This window comes from Rhinolophus ferrumequinum, chromosome 4, assembly GCF_004115265.2.
Source record: "Rhinolophus ferrumequinum isolate MPI-CBG mRhiFer1 chromosome 4, mRhiFer1_v1.p, whole genome shotgun sequence".
Classification (NCBI taxonomy): Eukaryota; Metazoa; Chordata; class Mammalia; order Chiroptera; family Rhinolophidae; genus Rhinolophus; species Rhinolophus ferrumequinum.
In genome coordinates, this window is record NC_046287.1 from 198,418 (window position 1) to 216,151 (window position 17,734).

Sequence of the window (17,734 nt, forward strand, 5' to 3'; positions counted from 1 at the left end):
CCTGGCAATGGAATCACAGCACCGGCCCTGGCTTCTGCGGAGTCACCAACACACACTGCCGTCCCTTCAACCCACAGGGACGATTCCACCCATGTCCTCCCCACCCACTCAAGGCCACTGCAATCCTTTCCTTCTCCCTTCCCTCTCATCAATTTTTCCTCTCCACTCCAAATTTCATTAGCACGCAGACATGCTGTAATTTCTCCAGTCTTAAAACAAACCCCTTGTTCCCACTCCCCATCCGCCCCAATGGCGAGAAGCTCTCCCACATTTTCTTCTAGTACCTTCCAGTTTCAGTGTTTTCAATGTAAATTCTGACTCTTGCAATTTTGCCACAGGAGCGTGAGATAAAGTGGGGCTCCAATTTGTTTTTTTCCCCCGGCAGCAATGCAGGTGTCCCCTTGCCCACAAGTGCCGATGTGCCCGATTGGACATACAATCCCAGATGGGAGCCGAGCAGCAGAAACACTCCATGTCTGTGTGCCCAATACGCTGGCCACTGGCCTCAGGTGGCTACTGAGGGCTTGCCATCAGGCCAGTGTGACTGGAAAAGTGACTTGTAATTTCAGTTCTGTTTTAAACAGCACATGTGGATTGTGGCTGCTGGGCAGCTGGCTCCAGTTCAACAACCGCCGTCCTTGCTACCAGAGGCCACCCCGTGTCACCCGTCGTCTGGTGGCAGCAAGCCCCACTGGCCTGTGGTCTCTGTGGCTTCCCACGCTGGTGTTGGAGTGCAGGTTTGCTGCCATTCGTCCTGCTCACCGCTCCCAGTGCACTTTCATTTCGGAACTCCTCGACAGTTGTCAGCTCTCTCACTTGTCTCAGATCTCAGAGATGGGTCTCAAGTGAAGTCTTGACCCCTTTCCTGCACGCGCACGCTGCTGACCCACCAGGTGGTGCTCGTGTTACTCAGCTTGGTTGGCAGCATCCGTTTACAACGCACATAGAAATGAAAACATAACTAGATACAACTTTTATAGTCACAGACAACTCAATAAAGCAGTTAGAAGGCAGCTTACAGCCCCGCGTCTATGAGCATGCGCCGTGCCTCTGGGCCGCTCTGACCGTCAGCTCTGGAACTTTCCAGACTGAGAGGTAGTGCTTCGTTTCAGTATCATTCTTTATCTCCAGGACTCAGGTGGTTCTTTTGCATGGCATCTGTTCCCCACTTCATTTCTGTCTGTTCCCAAATTCTTTTTTTACTTAACAGAAATCATGCCATTATTGCTCTCCTGTATTTAAAATGTGCTTTTGCTTGGAGAACAGAAATAGTTTCTAGTCAGCTACTCAGCTAGTCTTTACTACTTCTTTCTCTCCTCTACCTGCAGCCTGCGGGGATATTAACGTCACTTGGCTCCTGAATACACCATAAAGAGCTCACCTCTGTCTCTGTTGCTTGCCTGCCCCCTCCCCCACTCCAGCGGTTAACATGGGGGGGCCCCACAGTGGGCCCCACCGCCCCTCCACTGCCCCTTCTAGCGCCTGTGTCTCGGCGAACCACCCAGCCGCCCACTGGCCCTCGGAGCAGCGGCTCCCAGCAGTGAGCGCACACGAGGCCACTCCGTCCCAGGCTCTTCCAGGACGCGTCATCCTTTACGTCTACATCGAGAGGTTCTCAGTGAGGGCTCCTCTAAATAAGGCCTCTGTGACCCCCACTACCCTAATCCAGCAGTCTTCTTCTCAGCAACTGCTGTGGACTGAACTGTGCCCCCCAAATCCATAGATGAAGCCCTAACTCCAGGTGACTCTATTTGGACACCAGGCCTGAGGAAGGAAACTACTGAAATGAGGTCATGAGGGTGGGGCCCTGGTCCCATAGGGCCGGACTCCTTCTAAGGAGAGGACACCAGTCCTCTCTGTGTCACGTCTGCAAGCAGAAAGCCGCCCCAGCAGATGCTGCACCTGCGGCACCTGGACCTCAGACGTCCAGCTCCGGAACCTGAGAAGTCAGGTCTGTCGTTCATCCCCGTCTGTGGACTGTGCGCCAGCCGCCGGGTACTCAGTGTCTGCACTTCCCCCACGTGCCGTGCACTGTTTTATTTTCTTGTCTTTTGTATTTACTTACTCGATGTTCTGGTGTGTCCCGGAGGAGGCAGGCCTTGTGGTCACAGGAAGTCTCCGCTGCCCTGTAATCAGCAAACAGCCGTCACCTGACATGCTGAAGGATAGAGGGCTTCTCTGACATTGGCCCTGGTGACTCTGCAGCTGTGGTTCAACCCTGGGGCGCGTCATGCTTCGGGGATCCATGGCATCATCTGGGAGGCACAGATCTGGAGGAGCTGGGAGCGGACACGCCGGGCCGGCTCAGCTTCCTCTTCTGGATGCCAAGTCCCAAAGGGCTGCTCTGGGGACAGTGAACGACATCTGCGAGGCTCAGCCTGTCAGGAGGGAGCAGGATTTGGAGACCCTCACTGCTAATCGTCTAAAGCCGGTCCACAGGGGTCCCTGTGTGCTCGGTTGCCCACTTCATTCAGTCTCCCCTTAGGCCTGGAGAGCTGCAGACCCTGCTTGCCAGCCACCGTGCCAGGCCCCGGGGGTGCTGTGACCATCACAGCCCTCGTCTTCTCAAAGGAGAGCACAAGAGCGAGTAAATGTGACCTCCCAGCGGATGCAAACAGCCGGGATGGGTGGTGACAGAGAGGTGAGTCCACGTATGAGGTCCGACGATTAAGTTCGCAAACCTGTTGCAACCATGTTGCTCACCTTTTTAGATATCAGAGGGCTTATTCATTATGAATTTGTACCAACTGGACAAAAACAGTTAACCAAGTTTACTATTTGGAAGTGCTGAAAAGGCTGCGTGAAAAAGTTAGACGACCTGAACTGTTTGGCAACAATTCACGGCTCTTGCATCATGACAATGTACCAGTTTACAGGGCACTGCCTGTGAGAAACTTTTTGGCCAGTAAACAAATAACTGTATTGGAACACCCTCCCTACTCACCTGATCTGGCCCCCAATGACTTCTTTCTTTACCCAAAGATCAAGAAAATATTGAAAGGAAGAAATTTTGATGATATTCAGCACATCAAGGGTAATACAACGACCGCTCCGATGGCCATTCCAGAAAAAGAGTTCCAAAACTGCTTTGAAGGGTGGACTAGGTGCTGGCATCGGTGCACAGCTTCCCAAGGGGAGTACTGGGAAGGTGACTATAGTGACATTCAGCAATGAGGTATGTAGCACTTTTTCTGGGATGAGTTCACAAACCTGTCAGACCTCGTACACATTCCAGGAAATGGGACAGGCTGAGAGTCCCGAGTCTACTTCTTCTGCTTTAAGGAGCTGCCAGTAATCTGCTAAGTGAACACACACTTTCTCCTAATGGTGGCCACAGTGATTTTCAAGCCATTTTCCCAAACCAATTCTGGGTCTCCAATCCAGTATCTTAAAAAAGAACAATAAGCACAGGCCTTTGAAATGTTGAAGGAAAGCTGGTTGTAGAGTAAGCAGGAGCCCGTGCTTCTAAGACAGCACCACTAACAATTGGTTTAGTTAGTTTTTCCTTCATGAATGGAGCACCGTCCACACAACCACCATCAGTGCTGGGTGTTCAGACTTCTGCTCCTCGTACAGAAGGAGCTAGATGTCAGCCGCGTTCTGTCCCTGGAGAAAAAGAAACTTGGCGCAGACGCCCAATCCCTTGGCCCACACGCCTGCCTCCTCCATGATTGGAGGTCCTCCAGGCGACACCTCCTTCATCCTCTATCCCAGCCCCGGGTCTGCACACGCCAGCTTCTCCTTCATCCTCACCAACCGAGGCGCAGAGCTCGGCCCCCTCTCTTTGTACAAATCGTCCACTCACCCAGGCACCTCAAGGATTGAGTGATTTTTAAAAGATTTTAAAGACCACATTTTTAGAGCAGTGTCAGGATCACAGCAAAACTGAGAGAAAGTACAGAGATTTGCCACACACCCCCAACCCCCCCTCCCACACACACACCCACAGCCTCCCGCCATCAACAGCCCCCCTGAAGGGACATTTGTGACAACTGATGATCCTGCACTGACATGTCATCACCCAGAGTCCACCGTTCACATCAGGTCACTCTTGGAGTCGCTCCTTCTGTGGGTTTGGACAGATGTGTAATGACCTGTAGCCACCATCACAGCGTCACACAGAGTCGTCTCACTGCCCCAAACGTCCCTTGTGCTCCCCTGGTCAACCCTCCCCCGACCCCTGGAAATAACTGGTCTCTTTATTGTCCCCATAGTTGTGCCTTTCCCAGCATGTCACAGAGTTGGGGTCACACAGTGTGCAGCCTGTGCAGACTGGCTTCTGTCACTCAGTCAGATGCATTTCCGGTCCCTCCATGTCTTTTCACAGCTTGGGAGCTCATTTATTTGTAGCTAATACTCCGCTGTCTGGATGGACCAGTGTGTTTATCCATCACTCACTGAAGGACACTTCAGTTGCTTCTAATTTTTGGCGATTACGAACAAAGCTGCTCTAAGCATGCAGGTTTCGTGGGGACAAGAGTCGGTTGTTTGAACAGAGATCTGCGGGTAGAGGGGGATCTAGGTCATTTGCTGCCACGATCTTTGCAGTCTTGGGGTCCCCTGCCCCACCTCCTATACCTCAGAGTTGTCTTATTGTTTCTGGACTCTTGGGACCCCCAAGATCCATGCTCTCAGCAACGTAAACAGGCTCTCTTCTCAAGAGGTGAGGCACACACAGCAGCCAAGCGAAGAGTTTGTACTGGGAAGGGCTCAGTCAGGACGTGCTAACAGACGGGTGGTCAGGGGTCTGACAGGAAGAGCGCGGAGAATGACACACACGCTGTGGGCTTCCCTACTTCCCGAGGTGGGGAGGGGTGGGGCAGGTGTTTGCTGTGGGGACTGAGATGCCCTTAGCTCGCCAAGCACAGGGACCGGCAGGTAGCTGTGTGTGCCGTGCTTTGTGAGGCACCCAGGTAGAAAGCCCTGGGTTTCACCCAGTTGGAGAACTCAGTCTGGGAGCCGTAACTATCGACATGTAAGGACATCAACCATCAGGTAGTAACTCAATTCTTTTCTTGAATTTTGCTGAAAGCAAAGAAATATAAAACATCTGACTTCAGAGATCTGTTACCAGCATCAGAACAATTCACTTTCTTTCCACGAGTCCAGTGTTCCCGAATGCCCTTTCGTGAGGCCCCCAAAGTGGCTTTGAGAATAGTCTGGAGGCGGATGAGAGCAGAGCCGCAGCGGGCACTGGTGGGCTGTACGGGTGGGTGCCAGCAGCCTGAGGCCTCACCTGCAGGGACAGACCCAGCGACGGAGTTCTGCTTCCCCACGTGGGCGCCACAGACCGTGCAAAGTGACAGGTTTCTGGGAATGATGCAGGGCTGACCACAGGCCTCCACCCCTGAAAAGAGGCTCGTGGGTCTGAACAGCAGGCAGCACTGGTGAGAGCGCTGAGGACCGTGAGTCCTGAAGTGACAGCAGGGATTCCTGGGGCCCTCTGTGGGGCATCAAGGCTCCAGAACCGCTGCCACGGGGACCACCGGGACCTCAGAGAGGGGTGCAGACAGGAGGGCTGGCTGAGCCCTAGTTGGCCTGTTCCACACGCACGCTGACGGCCACCCCAAGGCCCGTGGAGGGCAGGCCCTGGGTCCTGGGGGGACCATAGCACACTGCAGGCGTCTGTGAGTGGCTACTGGGGACAGCACCTTCTCCTCTGAGCCACTCCCAGAGCTGAGAGGTGGTAACAGAAGTGAGAATTACAGCAGGTGTGGAAGACAAAGGTGAGGGGATTGCCCAGAAAGCTGGCCAAGACTCCGAGACATAAAACATAACTGAGGGGCCGGCCTGGTGGCTCAGGCAGTTGGAGCTCCGTGCTCCTAACTCCGAAGGCTGCCGGTTTGATTCCCACATGGGCCAGTGGGTTCTCAACCACAAGGTTGCCAGTTCAATTCCTAGAGTCCCGCAAGGGATGGTGGGCTCCGCCCCCTGCAACTAAGATTGAACACGGCACCTTGAGCTGAGCTGCCGCTGAGCTCCTGAATGGCTCAGTTGGTTGGAGCATGGGCTCTCAACCACAAGGTTGCCGGTTCGACTCCCGCAAGGGATGGTGGGCTGCACCCCCCTGGAACTAGCAATGGCAACTCCACCTGGAGCTGAGGTGCGCCCTGAACAACTAAGACTGAAAGGACAACAACTTGACTTGGAAAAAGTCCTGGAAGTACACACTGTTCCCCAATAAAGTCCTGTTCCCTTTCCCCAATAAAATCTTAACAAAACAAAACAAACAAACAAAAAAACACAACTGAGATTAGAAAGATCATCTTTTGGGAGCCCTAGTGTCTGAAAAACAGGAATTCCATAGAGCCAAGGCAGAAACTGAAGGAGAGAGAGTTATCAAAGAAACAAGCCATGGCATGGTTTCCAGACAAAAGGGCCCACTGAGTGCCTGGCACGGGAGGAAAACATCAGAGTAATATTGCAATACACTGGGGTCAAAAAGAAAATCCTGAAACAGTCCAGACGGGAAAAACGCTTCTCTCCAAAGGATGGAGAATCAAAAGGACAACTGACTGCTTGACAATGACACTAGATGTTCTAAGTAAGGTCTTCAAAATTAGGAGAAAATGATTTCTAGCTCAGAATTCTACTCCCTGTGACACTTCAAAGAATACAGTAAAGATACTATTGAAATTCAATGTCTCAAAAATATTTGTCTCCCCTCAACCATTTCTCAGGAAGCTACGAGAGAACGTGTTTCAACAGAATGAAAACATAACCCAAGAAAGGAAAGACGGTCCAGGATGGCAGAGGAGGGGGCTTCTCCCCAGGGGACGGTGACCAGGGATGGTGACAGAAGCACAGAGCCATGTGAGAGGGAGCGAGTCTGTATTGGGACAGAATGGCCAAGGACGTGGGCTCCAAAAGATAAAACTGACAGAACTTCTGATGGGTCTGACCTTATCAAAGGTAATTTAGACAACAGGAGGCAGGGTTTGGGGAAATAGCAGACATGCTTAGAAAACTACGCACACAAGTAACAACCCAAGAAAATTATTAACTCCATCAAACTCCACTGACTCCACTGAAATTGTATGAAACAGGATATCAAATATTACGTGACTCAGCTATAATAGGAGGTGTCTACAGATTCAGAAATGTAAACACCGAATACTGATCCAACAAAATCCTAAGTTTATATTGGAAGGGCGAGGGGTGAAAAGTGCGCCTGTCACACAGGGGGTGACTGGACACAGAGCAGCACCGAGCATGGGTGTCGTGCAGCCACGTGGCTGTGGTGCCCAAAGGAGCAGCTGCAGACGGAGTGGGTGTGTGTCACAGAGGCTGGGGTGGGCTGCTGCTGTTCTCGTAATACTTGCAGGATTATCTGACTCCCTAAAATCTATGCAGATATAACAGATGAATGGTGACAAATAATAAAAACAGTAACAGAAAGAAGGGTCCAATATAGGCTCTCGAGTGAAAGAATTTGCAAAATGCACACACTCTGCTTGTTTTGGCTGCTTACAGATTATGCCCCTTTCTTCAAGAACAGATGGAATTCTCCACACTCTTCAGAACCAAAAAGAGTAAAAGGGCTTCTGCAAAGTGAACAAATAGCAGTAAACTGGCTAAATCACCATCTTTTGTCCTAATTGTACAAAGAACGTTTTCTCAGTCTCATATCCGAGGACTGACGACAACAGCACCCTTCCTCGTTCTGACTGGCTCCTGACATGGAAAAGGGGCGGGTGTGTCCACAGCTCTGACCAGCACCAAAAACGTCTCCTCCTGTGATACCACCAGTCCTGCAAGGGAACTCTCACAATTACCTTTACAGAAGCCGCATGCAATTTGTGGTTATTGGATCGTGATTTCATTGTTTTGCTTCGAGCCACGATTACTCTATTTCCAGCTGCAAGTAAATTATGATGGTTTTCCTTCCAAATTTCCCAGGCATGTTGCTTCAAAAAAAGATGCTTTTTCATCATAAAAAAACACTCAACAAACTAGGACTAGCAGGGAGCCTCGAGGTGACAAAGGACGTGTGTGCAAACCCACAGCTGCATGCTTCCCCCTGAGCTGAGTGAAGAATGAGACCACAAGGCCCACTCTCGCCCCGTCCATTCCCCACTGTACTGAAGTCCTCGCCATGGCAGTCAGGCAAGAAACAAAAAAATAAAAGGCACCCGGACTGGATAGAACGTGAAGCATCTCTACTTGCAGATGACATGATCTTATATGTAGAAAACCCGAAAGAACCCACAGAAACTGTTAGCGCTCACACACTAGGCAAAGTTGCAGGACCCAAGCCCGACATACAAAAGTGTCTATTTCCAAATTTCAGAAATCACTGCCTGAGCCAAGGTCAAAGGACTTACCTGCATTTCCATACATGAGTAATGAGAATCCCAAGAACACACAAACACACACACACACACACACACACACGCGTGTGCAAAAGCAATCCCATTTACAATAGCATCAAAAAGAATACAATACTTTGGAATGAAGCTTTAAGTGTAAAACTTACAGCCCAAAAACTATAAAACATAATTGAAAGAAAGTAAAGAAAATGTAAATAAATGGAAAGATACCCTAAATTCTTGACCAGACAATTTATTATTGTTAAGATGACAAGAACTCCCAAAGTATCCTGAAGATTTGGAATTTGTATCAAAATTTCAATTGCTTTTTTTTCCCTCCAAAAATGGACAAGCTGATCCTAAAATTCACGTATAATTGCAAGGGACCCTGAATAACCAAAACAGCCTTGAAAAAGAACCAAGTTGGAAGACTCACTGTTCCCAATTTCAACACTGACTATAAAGCTACAAAAATTAAAACAGCGGAGCACATAAAGAGACATACAGACCGATGGGATAGAATGCGAGTCCAGAAATGAACCCTTACCTCTATGGCCAAAAGAACTGCACAAGGATAACAGGTCTCTCCAGTGGGAAAAGGACAGTCTCTGGAACAAATGGTTCTGGGACGACTGGATACCCACCGGCAAAGGAATGAGATCGGCCCCACCTCCCTCCGTGTGCCAATATCAACTCATATTGCACCAATGCCCTAAATGCAGGAGATATGTGGGCACAGAGCCAGGAGTGCAGTTTCCAGGCTCTCGGCCTCACGTGGAAAGGTGCTGGCTCAGGTAGCAAATGGCCATCAACTGTGGCTAGTTGGCCGTCAGCTGTAACCAGTGAGCCATTGGCCACTAATATAACTGCTGTGGCTACACTAGCAGCAAATGGGGGCTAACAAGGAGATGGTGGCTGAGCCTGCAAGCGGCGCAGTGAGGGCTGCGAACAGTGTGGCTCCTGCTTCCTGTGTCTCCAACCCAGCCGCCAGCGAGAGTATAGTGGTGTGACTCCCCTACCTATGGCTCCGTGGGTGTTCCTTTTTGGCCTCACCATGTCCTGCGTTCCTATGTGGGGAGCGGGACCAGAGACCCTGCAGACTGCCCCGCACGACACCCTGCACAACACCTGGCATATGTAATAACTGATGTTAATCTATTTCCTATCATTATGCTACTACTAGGATGAATAAACTGATGGAAACATTAGGTATGTTGGTAAATATGTTTGTATTTTCTTACAGAGAAATTTTGAGGGGGAAATTCCCATTGTGATTGTGGGAACACAGTCCCAGAGAACAGTTTCCAGGCTCTCAACCTCACGTGGAAAGGTGCTGGCTCAGGTAGTAGACGGTCATCAGCTGTGACTAGTTGGCCATCAGCTGTTACCGATTGGCCATTAGCCACTGATATAACTGCCGTGGCTAAACTATGAAGCCACGGAGTGTGGATTGCGGATTGCAGATAGGTGAATTGCTGTTAGCAAGTGAGGTTGGTTGGCAGAGACAAGTGGACGGCAGGTTGCGGATCGTGTGGCTCCTGCTTCCTGTTTCTCCAACCCAGCCGCCAGCGAGACTATAGTGGTCTGACTCCCCTATCTATGGCTCCGTGGGTGTTCCTTTTTGGCCTCACCATATCCTGTGTTCTTATGTGGGGGGCGGGAGCAGAGACCCCGCAGGCCGCCCTGTGTGACAAAACTATAAAACTCTTGTAAGAAAGCTTAGGTGTCAAATATGTGATCTTGGATTTGGCAATGGTTTCTTAAATATGTCACCAAAAACAGGTAAGAAAAGAAAAAACAGATAAATAGACTTCATCAAAATGAAAGTCTTTTGTGCTTCAAAGGACACCATCAAGTACGTGAAAAGACAACCCATGGTATGGGAGAAAACATGTGTAAGTTATAAATCTGATAAGGGCCTAGTATCCAGATTATAACCAAGCCTTGCAACTCAACAACCAAAAGACAAACAATCCAATTTAAAATCGGGCAAAGGACTAAAATAGACATTTTTCTGAAGAGATAACACAAATGACCAACATACACACAAGACACACACACACACACACACACACACACACACACACACACACAAAGATGCTCCACGTTTCTAGTCATCAGGGAAATGCAAATCAGAACAGCAATGAGATACAACTTCACACCACCAGGTGGCTATTATCAAGAAAACAGACTAACAAGTGCTGGTGAGCTTGTGGAGAAACTGGCCCCTTCATGCAGCCGGTGGAGCCGGTGGGGACATGAGACAGGGACGTAAGGCTGTGGAGAAACTGGCCCCCTCATGCAGCCACTGTGAAAACAGCCCGGCTGCTCCTCACAGTGTTAACCATGGACTCCCCACGGGACCCAGCAATGCCACTCCTGGGTGGGTCCACAGAGGAACCAAGGGCAGGCAGCTGAGCATGCTCCTACGCTGGTGTCCGAAGCAGCATTACTGATAATGGCCCAACGGTGGAAACAAACTATGTTTCCATCAACAGGTGAATAAGTAAACACAATATGCTATATACACACAATGGAATACAGCTGGTCTTAAAGGACTGAAGTATTGACACAGGCTACCACACAGATGAACCCTGAGAACATGCTGAGTAAGACAGGCCAACATAAAAAAGGTCACATAGTGTATGATGCCATTTCTATGAAATGACCAGAAGAGACAAATCTGTGGAGACAAAGTACATTAGTGGTTCCCAGGAGCTGGAGGAGGAATGAAAGGGGAGTGATTGCTCATGGGTACCAGTTTCTTTTGGGGGTGATAAGAATGTTCTAAAATTAGATAGTTGTAATGGCTGCACAACATTCTGAATATACCAAAAAAAGTCCCTTAATGGTACACTTTGAAATGGTAAAAATGGTAAATGTCAGGATAAGTGCACTTTATCTAAAGAATACGCTGCTGCCCACTGCATGGAGTTTCCTCGTAAGGAAACAGAATCCAGCATGTAGGGTCATGTGCACGGGCGAGGTGTTTGACCCTCAGCCAGCCTCACCGCTGCCATGTGACAGCACCCGGTCCTGCTCAGCGACACATGGTAGCCCCAGAAGAGGCCGAGGATGTCAGGGAGGGCGGAGCACGGCCCGTGTGCAAGGACACACGGGGACAAGAACCCCGATGCCCTCCCAGCCCGTGTGGCTGCACCTGCAACATGACACGGCCACTACAACCCCTTAATTGGAGCAGAGCCAAGTGGCTTTAGCTGCTCTTAGCCAGAGTCCATGTCGAGGTGGCAAACTGACATCCAGACGGCGGGCCTTACAGAGCAGCCTAGAGTCTTAGAAATCTCACCCACGGGACCGAGCACAGGCAACAACGGTGGCTACGTCTACGCCCCGGCCTCATGGAGAGTTGTCCCCCAGTCCTGCCACTGTAGTCCTCACCGTCTGCTACGCACCGCCTGTCACCTCGCTGCTGTGACCCCTCCACCTGGAAAGTGGCATTCATTGTTCCCGTTCCAACTGTTCACAAAACTGCAGGCATTTTGCCCCACAGAACATGGCTCCCGCCAGCTCTGCAAGTCCCCCGGCTGGCTGGTGACAGCTCAGGCTCGTAGGTGAGCATGTGGCTAACCATCTGAGCGCTGGCAGGGGACGACAGTGTCTCCATGCTCAGGCGCTTCGCTTCACTCACTCGTGTCAGGCATCTGCTCAGTAAAACGAGCTTCTGAACCTTTCAAACAGGGCGTTTTTATGCAATAAAAACATTCTGAGATCAACTTTACATCAGTATTCTGATGTTTAATTCAACCTTTCCATAATAAATACAGTACCTTACAAATGCCTGTTGAAACGAAGTGACCAAACACTGAAACTTTTGTAGAAAGACGTCACTTAAAGGATCAGGGACAACTTTAAAGATGCCTAAGTGATGTGTAAGAGTCGCAATGGACTCAAGCCATTTAAAATTCAAATCTTCTAACACTGATTATTTCCAGTTAATCATTCTGACATTCTAAAATTCTCATTACTAAGAAATAACTTGTCTTAGTAACTATGAATAGCGATTTAAAGAACTGTCTCATAACCATATTTAGGAAGCAGTGAAGTCTTAGAGTGTTTATTTTTAAACAGTGACTTGAAAAGCGAGAAGTCAGTCACTTCAGGAAGAAAATATATGTGACTGGGGACCTGTCATCATGCAGAAGAACAGAGGTTGGCTGTTTGTCTTCAGGAGGAAAGTGGCCTGAACCTACAGACACTAATTCTGACTCAGACGTGGTCATCCACGCACAAAGCTCCCAGGTTTACATTACGTCAGCCTTACTGGTAAGGCTGTTAGAAGAGGGAAGATATGCAAATTGACCCTAAATACACAATTTCTAAAACAATCGTGAATGCTAGTTCAGTAAAATCCCGGGAAACACGGGAAATCCTAGGGACAGCCTGCTTGTCACGTGGACAGTACGTCCCCACAGCAGTCGCCTGTCTGAACTCTGCTGAGCCGATGCAAGCAACACGCACCCTCCTGACAGGTGGCACGGGCCTCAGCGTGGTCCTCTCAGGCGCCCTCATGACGTGTCACATTCGGGGGCTTGAACAGCAGACATTCACCGTCCTGTTCTGGAAGCTGGCCATCCGAGACCAAGGTGTCACAGGGCTGGTTCCTGGGCTTCTCCCGGGCGTACAAATGGCCGTCTGCACCCTGTGTCCTCACGTGGTTGACCCTGTGTGTGTATGTCTGCGTCCCAGTCTTCTCTTCTTACAGGGATGCCAGTCGGACTGGAATAGCACCCACCCTGATGGCCTCTTCTTACCTCAGTCACCTCTTTAAGCCCGATCTGTAAGTACAGTCCTGTGCTGAGCTTCTGGAGGCCGGACCTGAGCGTGTAGACTGTGGAGGACATGTGCAGCCACGGCAGGCACACTCTGAGAAGTGGGCATCCACTGAGCAGCAGTCATCTGATCTCAGCTTCGTTCAGGGCCACTGTCACAAGGGGCACGTGCGTGAGGTGGTCTCGGTGGGAAGCCACCTGGGGGCTCAAGGCACCTTGCGAGGTGAAGGTGACATGGCACATGCTTTGTCCCAGCATAAAGCACGCTGGCGTAACCCCGTCTGAGAGGTGGAGGGAATGTTTTCCTCTCGCTCGTCTGTGTCCGCTGGCACCATTGTCACCCACGGGTCTTCTGTATCTTCTAGGCTGCGCAGGCCTGTGGGTGTGCTGGGGTCACATGTCACGCCTCACACCAATGTTTCTGTAAAGTGTGCTCTGTGTCAGCGCAGGGGTGACCACTGGGCAGCAAGCAGCCTGGGGGCCTGTGGGGTCCCCTGCTGTTCGGATGTTGCCACGGGAGTGTTACGATACGAGAACACAAGGAAACGAAATTGCGCCTGTTCTCCAGGTGACTCAGCTGGGCCAGCAGGAGAGACGAGCGCTCAGAACAGATTCATCACGTTTGGCCCCAGCGAGGGACTACAGAGAACAGAGACGACCCCAAGAGAGGGTGCTTGGACTCTGCACCTACGTGTCATCTGGGGATTAAGGGGACCCACAGTGGTGCCGCCCTCACCTGGCCACTTCCCGCGCATCCCACATGGAGGCCGCTCCTAGGCTGATATCACGGGCCAGCTGGGGAGAAGCCAGGGTTAATGATGCTCCACTGCAGACCACCCGCCCTCAAGGGGCTGTGACAACAGGCGGGGAGATGGGAACGGGAGACACCCCAGGAGCCCGTCCTGCGGGACAGAGACTGGGTCAGAGTGACAGTGGCCGAGGCAGAGGCTGTGCTCTCCCTGGAGCTGAGCTGGCAGCCCTCTGTCCACGACCAGAAGCCTCTCCAACCCAGTCTCTGGCTGGGAGGTACCCGCACTGCCACCTCCCTCCTCAACCTAAATGCACGTCCCCCCACCCCCCAGGATGTACAATTACACCCTCACAAGTCACCACCCACAGCAGTGATGAACAGATGGTGTGATAGGCCCGTCTGTGATCCCTCATTACCGACAAACCCTCACCTGTCAATGGGGGGATGTGGCCACACTTTGCTTTCTCAGGTGTCGCTTTCTCGGGGGAGCTTTTGGGAGCTGGAGCCAATGCTGTCCTCTTTTCTTGGCCATGGGGAACACGAGGAAACAGTTTCTCCAGCACTTTTCCAACAAACACTGAAGGTACCGAATGACAAAAGAGAAGGAAGAGTTACTTTGGGTGTTTTTTATTTAAATCGCACACAGAATTTATTTTAAACCAAGACATTCTAATATTACCACCTGTAAGCAAAGCGACTGACCCCAGAACACCCTCTGGGTCTGTCCCCACAGGACCCATGGCCCTGTACCTATGGGACCCCTGGCCCTGTCCCCACGGGACCCTGGGCCCTGTCCCCACAGGACCCCTGGCCCTGTACCTATGGGAACCCTGGCACTGTCCCAACAGGACCCCTGGTCCTATCTCCACAGGACCCCCGACCCTGTCCCCACGGGACCCCGGGTGCTGTCCCCATGAGACCCCTGGCCGTCCCCAGGCACTGTCCCCTATAGGACCCTCTGGCTGCCTACAGCTTATCGCTTCCCCAAGGTCCCAAGGTCTGGGATGCCCACAGGGGTGCACCAGCTGTGCCTGTTCCATCCTTTCGTGCAACGTTCTTGTTTCTGGACAGACTGTGAGCCAGTTTCAGAATTGTGCGTTGAGGCCCTGGGTACCGAGGGCCCCCCCTAGATAGGATGGGTCCTTGTCAGTTTACACAGAAGATACGAAGTACTTTATCAGGGGCAAGATCCAGGCCAGGTCGAGGACACACTCTCCACCGCTGCGTACCTGACGGCCAGAGTGCCTTGGTCACCAGTTTGCCTCCTTAGGGTGTCCCCACAGCGTAAGGTCCAGACCAGACATGGGCTCTCGAGGTGGTTGCAGTACTTGAAATGCCCATTTCTGCTGGACCTGAACTCTCCCATGTGGACAAGCTCAGCCAAAGCCCACAGGGGCTCTAGAAGCAGAGCTCTCAGGAGGGCCATGGTCCAAGGGCCAGCCTCAGCTGGACTGGCCCTGGCTGGTGGGACCCCTTGCTTGGGGTTCCGGGCCTCCATCAGGGAAAGGGGGACTGGCTGGGGTCAGAACACCATTCCAACAAACACCCCGCCTGCCCTGGACAGGGGCCGCACTCCACGGTCCGGCCTCAGGGCTGCCAGGCTCAAGGGTGTCCCTACCTGCCTTTTGTGACAATGAAATCCAGCAGGAGTCGCCAAGGTTCGCTGCTTCCTGCTTCTGCCACTTTACTAGCAGAGCCGTTTCCGGCCCGGAATCATAGAAAGGTTCCCAGGAGCAGGTGCTCAGGGTGGAGAGGCTCAGAACAGCGCGACGACCTGCGGGTTCTCGGGGCAAGGCTGCAGGCAGTCCTGACGACACCCCCTGGGACCCTGCGAGCCAAGTCGGGTGACGGCAGCCCCCACTCCTGGGCGAGCCTGGTTTGAGTCCCCGCCTCTCCAGGGCCCCAGCCTTCCCTCCATTAAACCGGCGCCCACCTCCTAGGCCCCGACGCGGGTCACAGGCCTGGTTCCACAGCCCACACGTGGGCTTCCTCCCGCCTGAGACGACGCGCGCCCACGCTCATGCCTGGGCCCGCCCCTCGCCGCTGACCCGTAAGTGTGCGGTGTGCTCGGCGCCTCCCTTCCTCATGCTGTTTTGAACCCCCCCCCAAGGCTGAAACCGTCCCCAGCTGGCCTGAGTTCTGAGCCCGATTTCCGGTGACAGACCCCCACATCCCGCAGCACCTGTTGTTTCAACGACACAAAACTGACCTTGCCTTTCGTGCCCCACACCTGTGCTCCTGCCCGTCTCCTGGGTCAGGGGCGCTGCTGGCTCCGTGCCAGCCCCCTGCAGACCATCCCCGCGACGTGTGCACGCACCGCGCGGTCTTGCCTTCACGGTGGGTGCTGTGACCCTCTGATGCTTCCCCACCCGTCTGTGCACACATGGCCCCTTTCTGGCACCACGAGGAGCTCCAGGCTCATCTGGTATTTATTTTGCTGATAAATATCGGGTCTTTTTTAGCCACAACTGGAAGCAAAGTCTTTTTAAAAAGAATTACGATTTTAAAAATATCAGTTTTAAAAGAGCAATGTGTAACAAGGAAAATCAAATAATAACTACTTTGTACCAACTAACACTGCTGTAAGATTCACTGATGAATTTCGCTTTATCCCACTATTTGGGGCTACATGTGGGTGTTGCCATCAGGCAGACTGCACCGCTGAAACACGATGTCTGAACACCTGTCCTCTGAAGCCATAGGGTGCCAGCCCCTCAGCACTGGCTGTCCACCACACCGGAAACAGTACCTTCCTATATCTAAGGGACATGTAGACTCCGTGGCCACTCTGCAATTACCTGGAGTCTCTGATCACGAAAGCAGTTCATACTTTATTCAAACAGAAGCAATCAGCTATTTTAGAGCAAAACATTCCTTGTACTTAACCTTTCCTGCCACTTTGAGCCTCCAGAGCTGCGAATAAAACAGGGACACTACTGACAGCCTGATGGGTCCCTAAACATGGGCTGAATTCTGTACACAAAGTAAGCTTCTAACTGGCCCAATGTGCTCAGTGGTTCATGTTAAAAGCAGAACACAGATGAAAACTAGCCTTTTCAGGATGCTGGATGCAGTGAGACATCACTTTTAAAAAGTATTTGTTATTTCTGGATGGTTGAAATGCACCTTTTGACCTAGGGCACTGTGTGTGTGTGTATTTACTTACTGCCTAAAGGTCAATTTAGAGGTTAAAAATCTCTTTTCTGCCTCATTTCTAAAATGCTCAAAAACAAAACGGAAAAGAGCTGGGTGCTCTGGTCCCAGAAGCAGCTGGGTGTCACACACAGAACTCTGAGGAGCTCACGTCACCACATGGCCCTGCCAGGCTCGAGGCTGCCTGCCCACCTTCTCACAGCTCAGCTCGGTGCCCCCTGACAGCGGCAGGTTTTAACCTGATATGCTGGTGTCCCTGAAAAAGCAGCCCGTCACCAGGAACTAGAAGGGCAGGTGCAATGCCGATCGCAAAAAACAACCTTCAGGACACAGACACAAGTAGCACATGCACAAACTGGGACGCGAGGCACAACCAAAGGTCACGGTGGAGAAATATCAGAAATTAAGTCTCCTGGTCCCGGGGGAATTACGTTATTTGATGGGATTTGCAGACAGGCCTGCCTCAAATTGCCATTTCAAGTTAAAAGTACATGCGAAGGGCCAGCCCGGTGGCTCAGGCGGTTAGAGCTCCATGCTCCTAACTCCGAAGGCTGCCGGTTCGATTCCCACATGGGCCAGTGGGCTCTCAACCACAAGGTTGCCAGTTCAATTCCTCCAGTCCCACAAGGGATGGTGGGCTCCGCCCCCTGCAACTAGCAACAGCAACTGGACCTGGAGCTGAGCTGCACCCTCCACAACTAAGACTGAAAGGACAACAACTTGACTTGGAA

The 17,734-nt window shown here is 51.5% G+C and overlaps 1 protein-coding gene across 5 annotated transcripts in view; it reads right to left on the minus strand.

Moving 5' to 3' along the window:
* ERICH1 (glutamate rich 1) overlaps positions 1 to 17,734 on the minus strand; it is a 47,548-nt gene that overhangs the window by 24,455 nt on the left and 5,359 nt on the right. For all 5 annotated transcript variants that reach the window (XM_033104532.1, XM_033104533.1, XM_033104530.1 and 2 more), the window contains exon 2: positions 14,281 to 14,427. In XM_033104532.1, the coding sequence (XP_032960423.1) occupies positions 14,281 to 14,427 (147 nt within the window). The remainder of the gene's footprint in view (positions 1 to 14,280; positions 14,428 to 17,734) is intronic.